The sequence below is a fragment of the Citrus clementina genome, unplaced genomic scaffold (genome assembly GCF_000493195.1).
Source record: "Citrus clementina cultivar Clemenules unplaced genomic scaffold, Citrus_clementina_v1.0 scaffold_6, whole genome shotgun sequence".
Classification (NCBI taxonomy): Eukaryota; Viridiplantae; Streptophyta; class Magnoliopsida; order Sapindales; family Rutaceae; genus Citrus; species Citrus x clementina.
In genome coordinates this window covers 24145988-24163848 of record NW_006262139.1, presented here as the reverse complement: position 1 = coordinate 24163848, position 17861 = coordinate 24145988, and the positions used below count along the sequence as shown (strand labels likewise).

General features: G+C 36.0%; 3 protein-coding genes across 5 annotated transcripts; 2 read left to right on the top strand and 1 right to left on the bottom strand.

Moving 5' to 3' along the window:
* The first annotated feature begins 616 nt into the window (after positions 1–616).
* Positions 617–2586, top strand: LOC18038539. 3 transcript variants are annotated; one of them, XM_006430933.2, is made up of 3 exons: positions 617–1250; positions 1353–1558; positions 1959–2586. In XM_006430933.2, the coding sequence occupies exons 1-3, from the start codon at positions 1140–1142 to the stop codon at positions 2191–2193; spliced, it is 552 nt and encodes a 183-aa protein (XP_006430996.1). In that variant the 5' UTR covers positions 617–1139; the 3' UTR covers positions 2194–2586. The 3 variants fall into 3 exon arrangements, with proteins under 3 accessions (XP_006430996.1, XP_024037277.1, XP_024037276.1); XM_024181509.1 differs by having other exon boundaries at positions 617–1558; positions 1991–2586; XM_024181508.1 differs by having other exon boundaries at positions 617–1558.
* A 206-nt stretch (positions 2587–2792) lies between these two features.
* LOC18038538 (decapping 5-like protein) lies at positions 2793–6915 on the bottom strand. The gene is made up of 7 exons (XM_006430932.2): positions 6596–6915; positions 6034–6134; positions 5553–5624; positions 4584–5462; positions 3827–4030; positions 3552–3662; positions 2793–3436 (listed from the first exon to the last, which is right to left on the bottom strand). Exons 1-7 carry the CDS (start codon positions 6732–6734, stop codon positions 3293–3295), a joined length of 1650 nt encoding a protein of 549 aa, XP_006430995.1. The 5' UTR covers positions 6735–6915; the 3' UTR covers positions 2793–3292.
* A 2594-nt stretch (positions 6916–9509) lies between these two features.
* Positions 9510–17408, top strand: LOC18038721 (AP-4 complex subunit epsilon). Its single transcript, XM_006430931.2, has 11 exons — positions 9510–10382; positions 10744–10929; positions 11332–11547; positions 11643–11753; positions 12555–12752; positions 12861–12992; positions 13213–13269; positions 13354–13470; positions 14083–14160; positions 14701–14844; positions 15732–17408. Exons 1-11 carry the CDS (start codon positions 9816–9818, stop codon positions 16833–16835), a joined length of 2910 nt encoding a protein of 969 aa, XP_006430994.1. The 5' UTR covers positions 9510–9815; the 3' UTR covers positions 16836–17408.
* The last annotated feature ends 453 nt before the right edge of the window (positions 17409–17861 follow it).

The window sequence follows — 17861 nt, the reverse complement described above, 5'->3', positions numbered from 1 at the left end:
GCACAATCTGTTCTTGAAGTTCTCAAGGGGAAAGAAGAGTAACTAGTAATTGCCTTGGCTGCCTGTGTTGTTCTGATTGTATGTCCTTGCTTTCCAACAGCAGCAACGAATAAAGTTTTTGTGCCTTTCAGGAGTGGCTTCATTTGTACAATTGGAATAAATTCATTTAAGCTTCTTAAGGATCCTTTAACTCCAGTGCTTCAAATTGTATTTCCTTGCTTACTAACCTTTAAAGCTTGGCCAGAATAATATCTGAATTTAACAATATGAAAATTGGCTATTAAAGTCCTGAGAAAAGTTATAGAGCTGCCATGAATGGGACCATGGTGACTAAGGAAGACAGCAAGCCAAGGATAAAGTATATTTGAGGAAGAATCATTTCATATGCAAGCTCGATCGGTATCTTTTTTACTGTTGTGTCAAATCAGATTGATACAATCTCGAAGTTCTCCATCTGACTATCTTTGAAGGAAGCTTCAAAGAAGTAACGATAAAGCATCAACAAAAGCAGAGGAAGCACCGATCAATGACAGAGATTATGCTTCAATCTTACAATTAATTAAAAAGAATCAAGTTCTAGCACATTGAGTTCAATTAATATGTGCCCTAATTTTCATAATGGCAACTTGTTCCACAACGTAGAATAAATCTCCCCCAGAAAAGGCCGACGCTTAAAATAAAATAAACCCAGCCAGTGGATTTGACATAAAAAAGGGACTGAAATGCAAATAAAAAACTGCAAAGCCATCATTTTCTCGTTGTCTCTCTATCAAGCTTATCCTCTAAACCCAACTCCATTGGCCCAGTTGACCAACAAGAATTTAAGCGACTTAAAAAGAGAAAACAAGTTTCAACTAACTATATTCCAAAACCCTATACATTCAGTTAGGAATAGGAATGGTATCTCTCCTTCAAAGCAATGAAAGACTTATTTAGAAGACTCACTCAACGTCAACCAACACCATCACCAACAAAGAGCAAGGAGCCGAAACAAGAGAATGACCAGCACCAATATGAAGTGACCGCCACCTTTTCTTTCCTCTTCAATCCAAATCCCTTGAGTGAGTCCCAAGACCTCTTCTTTTTCTCTCCTAATTCCACAGTTTCACCCCACATAGGTACCAACACGAAGGCCTTCCATGGAGAAAAAACATCATCGGTATGGTTTTGTGTTCGTCCTCTGCATAATCATCTCCCTTGACCTTGTCTCATTCATCTCATGTCTTATTGCTGAGGCCAAGAAAGCAAAGGTGAATGAATATTGTTTCTTTTTCTTTTCATTGTCGCATTGTCTGTTCTGTTATGTAGTGTTACCAATTTGTTTTTCCCCCTTTGATTGTGTTTCTGTGCAGAGGAAAGATCTAAAGCTTGATGGGAAGCTGTGTTATTTACCAGAAAGCCATGCACATGAACTTGGAATTGCAGCTTTGATATGTCTAGGTGTTGCTCAGGTTATTGGAAACTTGTTAATCTGCAGAATTTTTTGTACAAGGGACAAAAGAAACAATTGCAAAACTCAAAAACTCAGAATTGCAACAGCTCTCCTAGTTCTCTCCTGGTAAGTAAAATGTTCATTTTCTTGACATTGAAATTACACCTCGCTACAACTTTTCGTTGGACCCACAAAACCAAAATGTCATGTTCCATCTATTTCATGCTTTGTGATTGATTCTGAAAACTCCTGCATGCCACGAAATGTGATTTTTTTTTTAAAATTTAATTTTAACTGTTTTTTCTTTTTCTTTTGGCATTAGTCTTTGAATTGTTTTGTTGGAGCCCAACTTGTCAAAGAGAATGATATTAGAACATGGACAGCTGGGGCTGTCTCAGATTCTTAATCTGACCTGAGATTCAACGCATGGAAAGAATAATATAATGAATAACAGCACAAAGTTAGAAATATGGTGTGGGATTTGAAAAAATAAAGAAATGTTATGAGTTGGTCATTAATGAAGCAGGATCAGCTTTGGAGTTGCTGTTATTTTATTAGGCGCTGCCACGAGTATGAGCAGGAAGCAGCCATATGGCAAAGGCTGGTTGGACCGAGAGTGCTATTTGGTCAAAGATGGCGTGTTCGGTGGCTCAGGAGGTTTGGTCTTGGTAAGCTCGGGTTCGATTGTGGCTGCAGCCATTGTGAGTAGCCAAAGAAAAACCCAAGTCGAACAACGTCGAAGAGTCCATGCACAGATTTGACTTCAGAAATAAGCGCCGGAAAAAGAGGAATTGATTTGTTTATTTTGTAAACAAGACAGATAGATAAGAGGGTAATTGTCAACTACGTAGCTGATGGGTTGGATCAGAGAGGAAAAAGCAAGCAACTCCACCAACAAACAGCTGCACTAGCTAATGATACACGAGGCCTTTCAAAAGCCGTACATTATTATTGGTATTATACTATTATTGTTGCTTTTTGGATTTGAAAGTAGGCAAATGACAATGAGTTTTCTGTGGAAATGATAAATGTTCAACAAAATACGACATTCATTTGTATAATTTTCCACTAGAGTTGGTAGGTTGATGTTACATATTCCTATCACTGTAGAAACCACTGAGAAGAAGTTAAGATTTGGATATTGCTTCACGTAATTCAATCAAGTGAGCCTTTTCCTTTTGTATAATTTTTGTCATCCACGTTTTTATTTAAATGCCTGCTTTCTAATTCCAATCATTCTATAAAATGGCTTACGAGTTATCACCACCTAACTTCGATTGAAATTGGTCTCCTCTTTTTATATTTTAAAGCCGGCCGTCGAAATCTAATATACTGAAAAGGGAAGCTACGGGATGTTGGAAATTTGGAATCATTCAGTTTTAATGTCGACTGGGAAATGCAATACAAATTGTTCTCTAAATACACAATAGCAACTCTATGTTAATACGAAAAGTACATCATGACCAACTTAAGGCAGCCTAATACCATTTTTCTAATACGGTTACAATATGAACACACAAAAAGGAACATAACCCGAGAAGTAGGGATTAAGATGCCAACTAACAGAGAATCTAGCATCACAATTCACACACTGATCTAAGCAAACTAATTAGATTATTATTATCTTTTTTTTTTCCCCTTTCATTTGGTTCCCTTCAATTAGGAAATATGAAAAGCCAGCTCATGGGCAAAAAAATTCATGAACTCGCCATGACAGGTCATTCCAATTCTTCTTACCAAACATCTCAATGGAAAATCCCAAGAGGACTTGAGTCATTTACCTTGTGACCAGTTCTGCATGAAGCCATGTTGAAAAGAAGGTAAACAGAGATGCAAGGTAGAATTCTTATGGACAAGGCACTACATATGCATGTTACCACCATGTCCCCTCCCACCATAACCATATCTCCTTCCCCCGCCGTATCTGCCCCTGTAATTTGCGCCCCGTCCAGCAACATAGCCACCATAACCTTGATTTGCTCTCTGTTGGAAATTGCCAAAAGTCTGTAAAAGAATAAAGAAATAAGAAGAAAATCATGAAAGATCTGAGTAGATAATAGCCTTAGCTCAATTTGGTATTCACTTCTCATTTGTGAAAAGAATATTAAAATAAGCAAACCTCAGTGTCCAGCCTCATTCGCTCCGAGAAACGGTTCTGTCCCTCCCTTGTTCCACGGTTGAGTGAATTGCAGGAAATTGTGTCAAAGAAATCATCCTTTCTATACGCAGGCTGCATAGTAAAGCAACAAAATCAGACATCTAAGTCTATTTTGAAGTAAACATCTAACTTCATTTAAAACTACGTAGAGAATGGCCTTAGCAATACAATCTATTGCTAAAAGAACTTTGCAAAAAATAGAAAATCAATCAATTATAGGTCAATTCAAAACCTACCTTAGGATCACCATTTTTTACTAGGCCATCGGCCTCTTTTCCTCTTGAGTTCTGATCGGCTGTATTATCCTCAATGGTCTCTGGTTTACCACTTTGCTTTGCCTTACCAAGATAACCCCATACTTCATCCTTTTTGAACTTCTCATTCATGGCATCAAAATCAAATTCTTCAGTGAACTTTGTTGTAGAGTATTGAGACTGAGACTGAAAAAAGCTTCAATTAGAAATTTCAGTCAAATATGCAAATCTTAAGCACTTCTCCCTACAACCATCCATACATATGAGAAGAGAAAATGCCAGGAAATAAAATTACTCAGAAGTACTAATACAGATATAGAAAATAATCAAAGTTAATTTCATCATCCTATGACAAATTTAGCCTCAGGTGGGTTTTGGCTTGCACAGGATGTTAGTAGTTCTTATATTTAATTCTCCCATAAGCCAACAATTGCTGTTTCTTTTTACTTCTCTATCATATTCATCCACTCATAAATTCAACTTCCAAGGATTCTCTACCAAACAATCATCACTTCATTAAAGGATTCAAGTAAACTCATCTTAAGTTTAGGAAATACAAAATTAAGATAAATGATATAGATATTTGCATACTGCAGAGCCTAAAAAAAACAGAAAAGCACCATAGAATTGCTAAATGCACAACTGTTTAGAAGAATGGCATTACACATGAATGTGGAGCAAATAAGAACAAGTCACAAGAGCAGAGTTATTTAAAAATTCAGCTAAAAAGAATCCCAACCTGTAGATTAGGAGTCGGCAAAGGCAACAATGGTAGTTGAGTTACTGGAGGAGATATGGCAGCTGGAGAATTAAATGATGATGGCAGCATAGCAGCCATATCCTTCTTATCAGGATACATTGCCTGTGTGGAAGAAAGCACAGGCGGTCTAGATGTAACTAACTGACCAGGAGTTAGCAATGATGGAGATGGTGATAGCAAGGGACCAGAAGCGGAACCTAGAAAAGATGATGCAGGATAATTCATGGTCTGGGCAGAATGAGCCGGACCAGGGACAGCTCTGCCTGAAATTTGAGCTTCAGTGGCTTTTGTGTCTGGGCAAGAAGAAGGAACCGAAGACGTATTTGGATTATTATCTGTCATGTATGCAGCAGTAGATGAAAGAGGTCCCTTAAAGGATGCGGGGAAAGGCGTAAGAGGAGCTGGAGAACATTGTACTGGAATAGGAGAAGATGAAAAATTGGGATTTAAATGACTGGGAGCAATTGATGGCGACTGATGAGCAGCAGATTCAGATGCAGTAACTGATCCCAAGGCGGGAGAACAGTTGGTTTCAGAAGTCCAGATTCTGTTCGGCCCCGTCAAAGGCGAAGATACCGTGGATGAAGATTGAAAAGGAGTCGGAGATATATTGTTTGATGGTCCATTGTATCCTTGCCAATAAATTGGCAGGGGAAATGATGGTGAAGCAGCATTCTGGGCAGCCTGGGGATGACTAAATTGACTAACTTGGGTTCCTGGCTGATGTGTAAGCAATGAGCCTGCACTGGCTTTGCTAGTCAAAGTAGGAGTATCCTGCCATGAACTTGATTCTGTCAAAGTTTTGCCCACAACCGACGACAATAATGGAGAATTCGTAGATATCCCAGCATACTGTGACTGCAAAATAGGAAAAGGGAAAAACAAGTAAATTTCACTCTTCAACCTGGAGTAATAACCATCTACTTAGATATTTCTAAATGTCTATACCTGGATGATAGCGGGATCTTGGTAAATCTGCTCCTCCTTTTGTGGAGGTGGAGAGGACTTGACTTCCAAATCCTGAAATGAGAACAATTGATGAGGGTTAATACATATACTTCACAACCAATGTATTAGCACACACCACCAAGTTACTTATATGTGCTTATCTTCTCTGATCATAAGTTTTTTATTTTATTTTTTATTTTATGGCATTAACATGAATATCTATATCATAAAAATGACAGCATACATACTCAAGGTGAAATAATCATCATGCAGCGATTACCTGGAACTACAATAAATACACAAGAAAATATAGCAAAATGAAGGAAAAGAAAAATGTACATCCCCAAGCAAGAACTAAGCAACACAACATCGCATTACAGCATCCTGCTTCTCCATAGCACATGTACCCTAAAAAGCTGGCCCAATAACAAAAAGAAAGAAACAGATGGATGCAACAACAAACAATCACAATTGCGGTTACCTTAATGTCGCTTCCTCGGAAAAGAATGTATTCATAAACCTTTTCAGATGGCAGTACTTGTGGACCATCTTTCTTTCGTCCCTCTGTTCCAAAAGACTTTACTGCAACAACATTCGAAAGATAAAAGATCAAAAGGATGTCCGTCAGACCTCCCGAGAAATCATCTTCTACCAAATCATTACAATGCTTTTGCACAAGCAAATGAAAGGTGGTTTCTAAGAATTTCAATAACTTAATTGAAGTTCTTACAGGCGAAAAATTGAGTAGTGCTTTTCCAAAAAGCACTTATAAGTGCTTCTGCATAAAGCAATTTTACTCAAAAGCACTTTAAACATTAGCATACATAACATCACTAACCTAGGGCAAAGGCTTCATATCTATCAACAACCTGTCATTTTATTCACTAAAAATTAAAATATAAAAACTGCGCAGCTTAAAAATCACAAAACGCACGACAAGAGTTATCAAACCCTAGTCAAATCGATCATACACATTTGAAGTAATTATAGTCTTCACATACGAACGTAATAGATAGAGAACGGAAGGAGAGAGCAAAACGCACCATTTTTTAGGCCAATGGTGGAATCACTGACGTTGAGGTGATAAAGGACGCCTTCGTAACGAATCTCGTACTTAGAAATTAAACTAATGAAGCTTCCTATATACGATTCCGGTGCATTTTTCGTATTCGGACTCGTCATCTTCTCTCTGGTGTAAAAGTTCGAGAAGAAGAAAAAGAAAATAAAGGCGAGAAAGTGAAGGAAAGCGAGGGAAAGTTATAAAGGAAATTGTTTCGTTTATTTTTTAATTTTTCATTTTCTAGAAAATTCTAATAACCGCTCTTTTGTGTTTGTTTGGTATAAAAAATTTCGTGTTCTGTGTTTTTAATTTGTTGCTTTAAAATGTCTGAACAAATTAATTACTTCTTATATAGTGTGATGATTGGGCCCGATCTTGTTTTAGCCTAGACCCGTGTTTTTGTTTGGGCTTGGTCCGGTATCACTTTTAGGCTCATTAAGAATCCAATGGGATTTAAGCCTTTCCGTACATCATTGTTTATTTTTCCCAATAGACAAATTAATAAAGGGAAATTATCAGTTATATATCCTTAAATGACACCAATATCAAACGTGCTATAATATTTTTTTACTTATATCACTCGTATATCCTAAATTGACAAAAGAGTTCTGGCGTCCACCTTTCCGTTTACTACCGCTAAGAACTTAACAGAATTTGAGCAAAATGACTATTTTACCCTTTAAACTCAAAATGAGGTAAAAAAATAAATTTACCTTGAAAATTAATGTAAATTTTCAATACATGATTTTTTTATTTTTTTATTAACAATACATTTTTTTATTAAAAAAATATGAATTATTAATGGTACATATTATTAACAATTATCCATAAAAAATATTCATCTTATACCATAAAAAATTATTAACAACATATTATTTACAATTATACATATTATACCATAAAAAATTCAAGTTTGAGATTGGAGGAGTAAATCTTCAATAATTTAGGTTAAATTTTGGAGGAGTAGATTCGGTTGTAAAGTAGTTTTTTTTATAGCAATTATTAATAATTATCCGATAAATGGGATGACATGTCATTTTTATTAAATTATATCATATGACATGTCATTTTTATCAAAATATATCATATGACATGTCATTTTTATCAAAATATATCATATGACATGTCATTTTTTACTAAGTAAATGGGATGGCATATCGTTTTTTTAAAAAGATTAGATTACCCTTATTATGTCAGCGCTCGCAAACGGCAGTTAACGGATTGGTGGACGGTAGAAGTGTTTTGTCAACTTAGGGTATACGAGTGATGCACTTAAAAAGTGTTGTAGTACGTTTGATACTGATATCATTTAAGAATATATGACTGATAATTTCCCATTAATAAATTGCTACAAAAACTTGTCGCTCGTTTTGCTTTTGAATTCTATTGAAGGACGGGATGGCGTTTCTACAAGCAATATTGTTATAACCTAAGGGTGTTTTTGGTATCCCGCACAGCATAAGATTAATATATTATTTTATATTAACTTAATACTAACTCATGTTTAGCGTTAAATTCAATTGGCGTGGTATTGTATTAACTTAGTAAACTAATACGGTCAAATCCGCATAAACCAAACCCGAGGGGGGATTGAGTTTACGCCGCATCGTATTTGAGCAAATCGAGAAAATAAAAATTGATAAAATTTTGCAGCATGTTCACGATGAAATTCATATCACCCAATCTAGCACCACCAAATCGACTTGACAATCATCGTTCGATGCCATCACTGACGCTTTTACAGTGCCGTGCGACACCATAGCCACTACTCCATGAAGACGTCTTCACTGTGGAGAAGATAAAGCCCAGAGAAGAAGAAGAAAGAAGGAGAAAAAGAGGAAAATAAATTGAAGAAGACAAAGAAAATAGAAGAAAAGGAGGAAGAAAAGAAAATGAAATGAAGACGAAGAAAGAGAAAAAGAGAACAAAAATGAATGAAGAAGAAAAAGATATGGAGAAGACGGAGGGAGGCGAAAGAGGGAGTAGTATCTAAAGAAATTTTTTTTTAAAAAAAAGGGAGAGATAGGAAATTAAAAAAAGTAAATAAATAAAAAATATGTTTTTAAATAAATAAATAAAGTGGGTAAAAAAGTCCGGGCTCAAACATAAGGGCCCAAGAAAAAAAGTTTGGGCTAGCTTAGGCCCACTATTTTAAAAAAAATATATTTATAAATTAGAATAATATAATTAAAATTAAAAAATAATTTTAAAAAACTTAAATTCTTAATTTATAAATTAATGATGATTCAAAAAATTTAAAATTATGATATTAAATTTTTTCTTTTGTGTTAATTACTTAAGAAAGCGTTTGAATTAGAGAATCTAGTATTAAAGAAAATTAAAGTTATAAATTTTTATTTACTTTATTTATTATTTTACTTTAAAATATTTATTTTTTAATTTATCTATAATTATAATAATTTGTTGATTATTAATTTATTTTAAATTTACAATAATATTAAAAATAATAAAGACTATGTCTGACTCAGACCCTCTCGCTAAACTTCAAGTGGGCATGGGCTTAAAAAAACTCGACGCAAACCCATTGTTTGCCATCCCTATAAATAAACAAAACGTTAAAAACTATTGTTTTCTAAATATATATCATTTAAATTAGCAAAAAAAAAATTAATACATTACATTACCAAACATAATATAATTAAAAATTAATTAAATATAATATTACACCAAACGTTGTACAATATTATTATAATTCAATATTAATACAATACAACATAATATAATATATAAATATTAAAATAATATAATATAATACAATATAATGCTCTATACACAACCTAATATTAAAATCTCTTATTTCAAAAACACTTAGGAAAAAAAAAAAAAAAAAAAAACTTCGTTAACAAACAAGAAAATGAGTGGCATCATAGCACCCACCAACAAAACCAACTTGCTGTTGTCTCATTTTCTTGTTTAACAAAACAACGTGCAAAAACAGAAATCTATTCTCCCCCCTCTCTCTCCACAATCACACAAATATTTCAGATCTAAATTCTTCTTCCACGTACACTCAGCTCGACATCAGCACAATCAAAAGAAAACCCTCATTAGTCATTACACAATTCACTCCCACAAGAGTAACTAACTTTGAGTACTATTACTAATTTTGAAACTGGAAAAATAATTGATCAAAGCAACAGGCAAAGCTGGAGCAATTGAAGACAATAGGAAGGGAGCTCGCAATGGGCTCCCAAGGCGGGTTCGGTCAATCAAAGGAGTTCCTCGACCTCGTCAAATCAATCGGCGAAGCCCGATCCAAAGCCGAAGAAGACCGAATTGTCCTCAACGAGATCGAGACTCTCAAACGCCGCATCTCCGAACCGGACATCCCCAAGCGCAAGATGAAAGAGTATATCATCCGTCTCGTCTACGTCGAGATGCTCGGCCACGACGCCTCCTTTGGCTACATCCACGCCGTCAAGATGACCCACGATGACAATTTGGTCCTTAAACGAACTGGGTATTTGGCCGTCACTCTGTTCTTGAACGAGGATCATGATTTGATCATCTTGATTGTTAATACCATTCAGAAGGACCTCAAATCCGATAACTATTTGATCGTTTGCGCCGCGCTTAATGCTGTTTGTAAGTTGATTAATGAAGAGACCATCCCTGCGGTTTTGCCGCAGGTTGTTGAGCTTTTGGGTCATTCCAAAGAGGCTGTCAGGAGGAAAGCTATCATGGCCCTTCATAGGTTTTATCAGAAGTCTCCTTCTTCGGTTCAGCATCTCGTTTCCAATTTTCGAAAGGTGGGTGCCCGTGACCTTTTTGTGAACGACATACTTATTATTTTAAGTAAAGTATTCAAATGTGGGTGTTCTTAATGATAACAATGAGTTAATCCTGATTTAGAACTTTTTTGTAATTGTTCTGCCTCTGCTTAATTTTCAAAGCAAAACTTGATAAGCAGTAACCACCACTTTTATTTGGCAGCTAATGTTTTCTGATCACCCACTCACTTATCGTTAAAAATCTACAGCACTCCAATCCCGAACTTTTACATAGTGTATGATTTTAGCTGTTTTTAACCTGTTAGTACATGATAGCTTTTCTGCTCGTGGGGTATCTGAAACTCTATGTAATTTGTAAGTGTGGTTTCATTTGTTGCAGAGGCTTTGTGATAATGACCCTGGGGTGATGGGTGCAACACTGTGCCCTCTTTTTGATCTGATAACGGTAGATGTTAATTCTTATAAGGATTTAGTAATCAGCTTTGTGAGCATTCTTAAGCAAGTAGCGGAACGTAGATTGCCTAAGAGTTATGATTATCATCAGATGCCAGCTCCGTTCATTCAGGTATGTTGCATATTTGATCTTATTCTTTCCCTCTTTTGCTTGGTTTTGATTCTTCTTGGAAAACAATTTATATTGTTTATAACATTGAATTTAAATGGTACCTATCTTTTGGGCTGTTGGTATAATGGCTTTCTACTGGAAAATTCTATTCAGATAACATTCTTATTAATAGATGTTCACTTTCCTTCTTAGCATACACAAATTTTTTTTTTAAAAAAAATGAAGCTATATGGATGGCTATTTAATTTTGGACGATATTAAAAAACATTTTTAGCGAAAGAAAATTTCAGCTATGGAAAAGAATATATATCACCAATAGTTCTATTTTTGCATTCACCAGTATTTATCAATTTACTATATTCTTTTTTGCTGGTTAATTCAATTCATAGTTCAATTATGCAGATCAGGTTGTTGAAAATTTTGGCATTGCTGGGAAGTGGGGACAAGCAAGCGAGTGAGAACATGTATACTGTTGTAGGTGACATATTCAGGAAGTGTGATTCCTCGAGTAATATAGGAAATGCTGTTCTATATGAGTGCATCTGCTGTGTTTCCTCAATATATGCAAATCCTAAGTTAATAGAATCTGCAGCTGATGTAATTGCCAGATTTTTGAAGGTTTGCTCGTAGAACTTTGTTCATGATGATTCTTCAATCTAATTTAGCTGCTTTTGGAATGACTTGCATTTGTAATTTTGCAAACTTGTTGGCAGAGTGATAGTCATAATCTAAAATATATGGGTATTGATGCTCTTGGTCGACTGATAAAGACAAGTCCGGAGATTGCTGAACAACACCAGTTGGCGGTTATTGATTGCTTAGAGGTGAGGGAGATTATTCTTTCAAATGCTCATGAGATTACTGTTGTTTGGGTTGTAAAACTGTTGGAGTTGTTAATGGTCCATGTTTTTTTTCCTGTTTTCTTCCTTCTCTTTTGCTTAAGTCAGTTTTGTTTATGTCACTATAATGGTCCATGTCAGTTTGGTCCTGTTTTCTTCCTTCTTTTCATTCAGCTGATGGGAATGTAGATTTACATATTGTCCTCTTCCAAAATAAATAAATAAATAAATAGATTTACATGTTGTTCAGCAATCTATTTCAAAAAAAATAAAAGATTTACATGTTGGAATTGTTAATGGTCCTCTTCCTTCTTTTCATTCGCTTAAGTCAGGGGCGTAAGCTTGCCCTCTTCCAAAAAAATAAATAAATAAATAAATCAATTATGTGATGTCTCTTGACCTTGTGGCATCTAGGATATAGGCTGTTTCCTTGAGAAAGAATTTTAGAACTGTGGAGAGAAAGGGTGGAGGAGAAAATAAGAGATCGTCTGGCCTATTCATTAATGTGTATTTACTTGGGAAGGGAGTTTTGGAGAGATCATTCATGGATTTTTCTCATTGATTGAATTGATGTATATATATTTGAGTGTATATTCATTTTGGCAGCAGCTGAATTTGTATGTATATTGCCTGATGGGGTTGGGAGATGTATTGCAACTTCTTGTTCGGCTATGAAATTTTGTCATATTAGAGAGTGGAAAGGGAATGAAACTCCTGAACGAATTGTGCAACTTTTCCTTTCATATTTAGATGTGCTTCTTTTTAACTTTCTTTTGCATGTCACAGGACCCAGATGATACTCTAAAGCGAAAAACCTTTGAATTACTTTATAAAATGACCAAGTCCTCCAATGTAGAAGTGATTGTTGACCGAATGATTGATTACATGATTAGCATTAATGATAATCATTACAAAACTGAAATAGCATCTCGGTGTGTGGAGCTTGCAGAACAGTTCGCTCCAAGTAATCACTGGTTTATCCAGGTAATTTTAATGTTGGCTTTTTTTTAGATTACTTATTCTATGACATTAGTACTTAATCATTTGAGTGTTCGTTCAGAGTTAGCCAGGCCTGATGTTTTTATTCCACAGACCATGAATAAGGTGTTTGAGCATGCGGGAGACCTGGTCAACATCAAGGTGGCTCATAACTTGATGCGGTTGATAGCCGAAGGGTTCGGGGAGGATGATGATAATGCAGATAGTCAGCTGAGATCATCTGCTGTATGTTTCTTTTGTAGTTTTGCTTGGTTATACACATGTACTTACATTTATACATACATTCTTTGCTTCCTTAAATTATTTATACTCCTTAGAAGCAGACATGGATCTTTGGATTATGGAGTCACTTGTTAGAATGGATCGATAGCATATATTATCTAGTCTTTATCTTTTTCTGATTCTTGTTTCTGTTTATTGAATGGCAATTAATTTTTTTGGGTAGGTGGAATCATATTTGCGTATCATTGGAGAACCCAAGCTTCCCTCTGTATTTCTTCAAGTACGTCCTGTCCTATATACTTTACCTTTTCTTTGATCTTTGAAAAAGAAGAAAAAGGCAATCCTTCTGTTTACTATGTTACAGGTTATATGCTGGGTCTTAGGGGAGTACGGCACTGCTGATGGAAAGTTTTCTGCTTCCTATATTACGGGAAAACTCTGTGATGTGGCTGAGGCATATTCAAATGATGAAACCGTTAAGGTATCAGTAATCTTTAAGAAAGCTTATTCTGTAGTGGCTACAATTCATTCATGCTGGCTGGGTCCTTTTAAATCTTTGGTGTGTATTTCATTTTTATAGCTAAGGCTTTACCAGCTTCAGAGCTTCATATATGATAGCAATTATGGTGTACTTTAAATTTAGCTATTTCTCACAGTTGAAATGTTTTTCTACTTATTTCATTTCTCATACGTGTACCCATCAGCTACAGCTGTAATTCCTTACGAAGTTGATAAGCATCTCTGTTGTTTGTTTATGTCTGTTTTTGAATTGTTTGCTACAACTGATTGTTTGTGATGGGGGTAAAAGAACTCATTTGGGTGATCGTTTAAAAGTTTACCTGGTTTTACTCTGCTAAAACATAAATCACTCTTATGCACTTCAGATGGAATCAGGCTATTATACTTTGCTGTTTTTTGTATCACATATAATACAATAAATAAATAAATGATAAAACTTAGCTGATTTCCTATTAACTGTTTGTTGGTGATAGCTCGTGGTAAGGAAATATAAGCTACTGAGATGAATTTATCATGTGTGTGCCTTTTTATCTTTAAGTCCTGTATTTGACATAACCCTTTGCTTATCTTGAAGGCATATGCAATTACCGCACTCATGAAAATATCTGCATTTGAAATAGCTGCTGGGAGGAAAGTGGATATGTTGCCTGAGGTAGGTTTTCTCCTCTCAACTATTTTAATGATACCTATGGCAATGCAAATTGTGGTCCAACCTTATGTTTTGGGGTATTTTGCATCACATTGGAATTTAGCTGAATGGTAAAACACTACTGCGTTGTCCCACAATAACTGTCTTTTTTTTTTAAGCACACAGCATGAAGGAAGAACTACTGCGTGAGTGCTTTGGCCTGAAATGAAGATCTAGCAACATTCCCTCGAAACATGATAGAAAAAATATAATACAAATCAACTTCAGCTTAAGTTCCTTACATTTCTTCTATCAGGTGTTGTTGATATTTCATGAAACTTAAAGAAATGACAAAATATCTGTCTTCTTTGTCCTACCCAAGCAATATCCGCGGTTGCTTGTATCTATCTCATTTTTAGCATATTTACAGTTATTGTAGCTTGGCTGCTCATGATATTATCTCTCTAGATCATATGCTTCCTGGCTTTTGATGTATGTGTATTAATGTCAGTATTGCCAGAATTTTAATTGTAGAATCTGAATATTATTCCTTGCTTGGTGCAGTGTCAGTCTTTGATTGAGGAATTATCAGCTTCCCACTCTACAGACTTGCAGCAACGTGCATATGAACTTGAAGCTGTCATTGGCTTAGATGCTTATGCTGTTGAGATTATTATGCCTGCAGATGCGAGTTGCGAAGACATTGAGGTCATCTATAAGTGCAGAACTTTATTTATTTCTTTTAGTAGTGTTCTTGGGACCTTTGTGTTTTAAATATTTTGTATTTGCTAGTCTTGATAGATGTGTTATTTCTGTATTTCCTTTCTCCCCTCTAATCATCGTAGTGTTGCGATTGTGATCATCATTGTTATCTTCTTCTTATGAAGATGATTGTCATTAGGTGAAATGGACTGAACATCTTAGTCATGATATTATACTTGATTATGGGTTTTTTCAATGTCTGTTCTTGATAAAGTAGACTGTTTTGCAAAATTGCGAATTTTGGCTTTGACCACCCCCCATCTTACAAATTGAAAAAAAAAAAAAAAAGTACCGGATATTTTCCAAAAGTTTTAAGCTCTCTTGGAAGTATTAATTACATATATGAGGTTTTCAGATTTGTTAGCATCCATTACAGCTTTGATCTTAACTTTCTGAGCTACACAGTTGGTCAAACTTCCTGAACCATGGATAGATGTTGCTACATGAGTCCTCTGCAGCGTGATTATCAGCCTCAGTTCTAATTGTAATTCTGCTTGGTTTGACTAGGCTATTGTTCTTGCTTCATGTGTCTTGCCTTCGCTTTATTAAATTTTGGGTGTTTTTCTATGTTATTATGATGGATCAATATCTGGTAATTTACACCCAAAAAAAAAAAGGCTTTAAGGCCTGTGTTGTTGCTTCTCTAGTTCGTCTTGGAAATGCCTCTGTAATTGAATCTTCTACCATTGGATCAGCATGTATTTTCTATGGTTGGAGAGAATAAAAACTTGTTCAGCTTTGTACTCTGCTTTTCCTAGATTTGTGGTCTTCTTTCGTATGTGATTGAGCCATATCATTTCTTTGGGTAATGATATTGTAATTTCTTTTTGCAGATTGATAAAAATCTTTCATTCCTCAGCGGTTATGTTGAGCAGGCTTTGGAGAAAGGGGCTCAACCCTATATTCCGGAGAATGAACGTTCTGGGATGCTTAGTGTTAGCAATTTTAGGAGCCAGGACCAGCATGAAGCTTCAATACATGGTCTTAGGTTCGAGGCATATGAGCTTCCAAAACCTTCTGTGCCATCCAGGCCGCCAGTTTCGCTTGCATCAGCTACTGAACTTGCTCCGGTGCCCGAGCCATCCTATCCTAGGGTGACCCAGAATGTAGCATCTGTGCCGTCTGTGTCTAGTACTGATCCATCAGACCTTAGGCTACGACTTGATGGGGTTCAAAAGAAGTGGGGTAGGCCAACATACACCCCCTCTGAAACATCTACCTCAACTTCAACATCCGAGAAAACAGTGAATGGGGTCACAAAAGTAGATGCAGCACGTGACACCATATACTCGAAAGTGCGTGACACCACTTATGATTCAAGGAAGCCGGATGCTGAAATACCTCTAGAGAAGCAGAAGCTTGCAGCATCATTATTTGGTGGTTCATCAAAAACTGAGAGGAGGGCATCTACGACTGGCCACAGGGCTGGAAAGGCAAGCAGCCATGTGATAGAGAAGCCTCAGGCATCAAAAGCATCAGATAAAACTGTGGCAGAGAAGACAATTGTTCAACCACCACCAGACTTGCTTGATTTGGGTGAACCAGCCGTTCTTAGTAGATCGCCATCTATTGATCCTTTCAAGCAATTAGAAGGGCTTCTTGACTCACCACAAGTTCCTTCAAATTCGAACCATGGTGCAGCTGGTGCTAATAAAGATTCTGATATTATAGGACTACATGCAGAGACAGCTGGTAGTGGACCGAGTTCTGGTATTGTGAATCCTGTGCCCGCCAATAAGAATGATCTGGATCTTTTATCTGGGTTGTCAAATTCAACTACCGATAATGCTCTTGGAGGTACGCCAACTGCACACTCAACCCAAGTTAGTAAAGGTCCAAATACTAAAGATTCTTTGGAGAAGGATGCTCTTGTAAGGCAGATGGGTGTGACCCCAACCAGTCAAAACCCCAACTTGTTCAAAGATTTGCTGGGCTAAATTGCAAAGACAGGAAGGTTAAAATCTTACTTTCAAGGTAAAAGGGCTTTGCATTCCGGATGGAAATTTCCAAACTGCTGCCTATTTATTAGGCATTGTTTCAGGTTGAAGTGAAATGGGTTAAAAGGAGCATGCTATGCTCGGAGAACGGAGGGACCGACCTCCTTCGCTGTTGCTTCAGGGTGGTAGAGAGTTCTGTATTTATGAGTGCACAATATAGGCTTTCGTAGGAATTTAGGACCACAGGTGGGTTTACTTGGGGTATTTCCCTTGAGCAAATATCAGCAAACCTCTGTTACAGCCAAGGACCTGTGCTGTGCAATATTGTTATCTTTTGCACTGCGTAATGTTGTTGTAAATGCTGAATCGGTGAGATTCTTTTGGGATTTTTCCGTTCCTTTTTATTGGAATTTTACTCAAACGTGTCTTCATATTTGCAAATTAATATTTTCTTGGGAGCATGAGAACCGAGAGAGCCTCATATTTTTAGTGAGCTTTCAAGGCTGAAGTTGAACGTCACTTTTGATTATTGTGTAATTGCTCCAAATTTCAGGCGTTTTGTTTTTTCTGTTATTAATATTGTTTGTTTCACAAGTGCAATGATAGATTACTAAGATGTGATTTTGGGACATAGCCCTTGATATTGTGTTAAAATTAAAGAGTTATTATCGTTTTACTAATCAACTAACTGAAATATCGTAAAATTAAATGTATTGTAAAGATATAATAATACTTAATGACAATAAGAAACTTGTCGTTCTTTAATTTCCACAAAAAGAAAGGGAATCGTCTTTAATATTGATAGATTTTTATTGATCATCTTAAGCTAATAGAGTACGAAGTTAGGATCTCAAGTTCATCCTCTCCGCATAAGTATTTAAAAAAATTTACAGGAAGTGCAACTGCTTTGGCGTGTGTGAGACTCCCTGAAAACAGTCACTCACTCGCTACTACTTTCAACTATTGACGAGTGATATTTGGATGAGACCTTTGGCTTCGCTTCACTGATAAATGCTTTTTTAACCA

Bases quoted from the DNA above. Each gene is read 5' to 3' on its own strand.
- LOC18038539 (XM_024181508.1), top strand. From the start codon at position 1,140: ATGGAGAAAAAACATCATCGGTATGGTTTTGTGTTCGTCCTCTGCATA. The intron at 1,559-1,958 runs GTAAGTAAAATG...TTAATGAAGCAG, and splicing joins GCTCTCCTAGTTCTCTCCTG to GATCAGCTTTGGAGTTGCTG.
- LOC18038538 (XM_006430932.2), bottom strand. From the start codon at position 6,734: ATGACGAGTCCGAATACGAAAAATGCACCGGAATCGTATATAGGAAGC. The intron at 5,625-6,033 runs GTAACCGCAATT...TTCTCATTTCAG, and splicing joins TCCGAGGAAGCGACATTAAG to GATTTGGAAGTCAAGTCCTC. The intron at 5,463-5,552 runs GTATAGACATTT...CCTATTTTGCAG, and splicing joins AAGATCCCGCTATCATCCAG to TCACAGTATGCTGGGATATC.
- LOC18038721 (XM_006430931.2), top strand. From the start codon at position 9,816: ATGGGCTCCCAAGGCGGGTTCGGTCAATCAAAGGAGTTCCTCGACCTC. The intron at 13,270-13,353 runs GTACGTCCTGTC...ACTATGTTACAG, and splicing joins TTCCCTCTGTATTTCTTCAA to GTTATATGCTGGGTCTTAGG. The intron at 14,161-14,700 runs GTAGGTTTTCTC...TGCTTGGTGCAG, and splicing joins AAGTGGATATGTTGCCTGAG to TGTCAGTCTTTGATTGAGGA.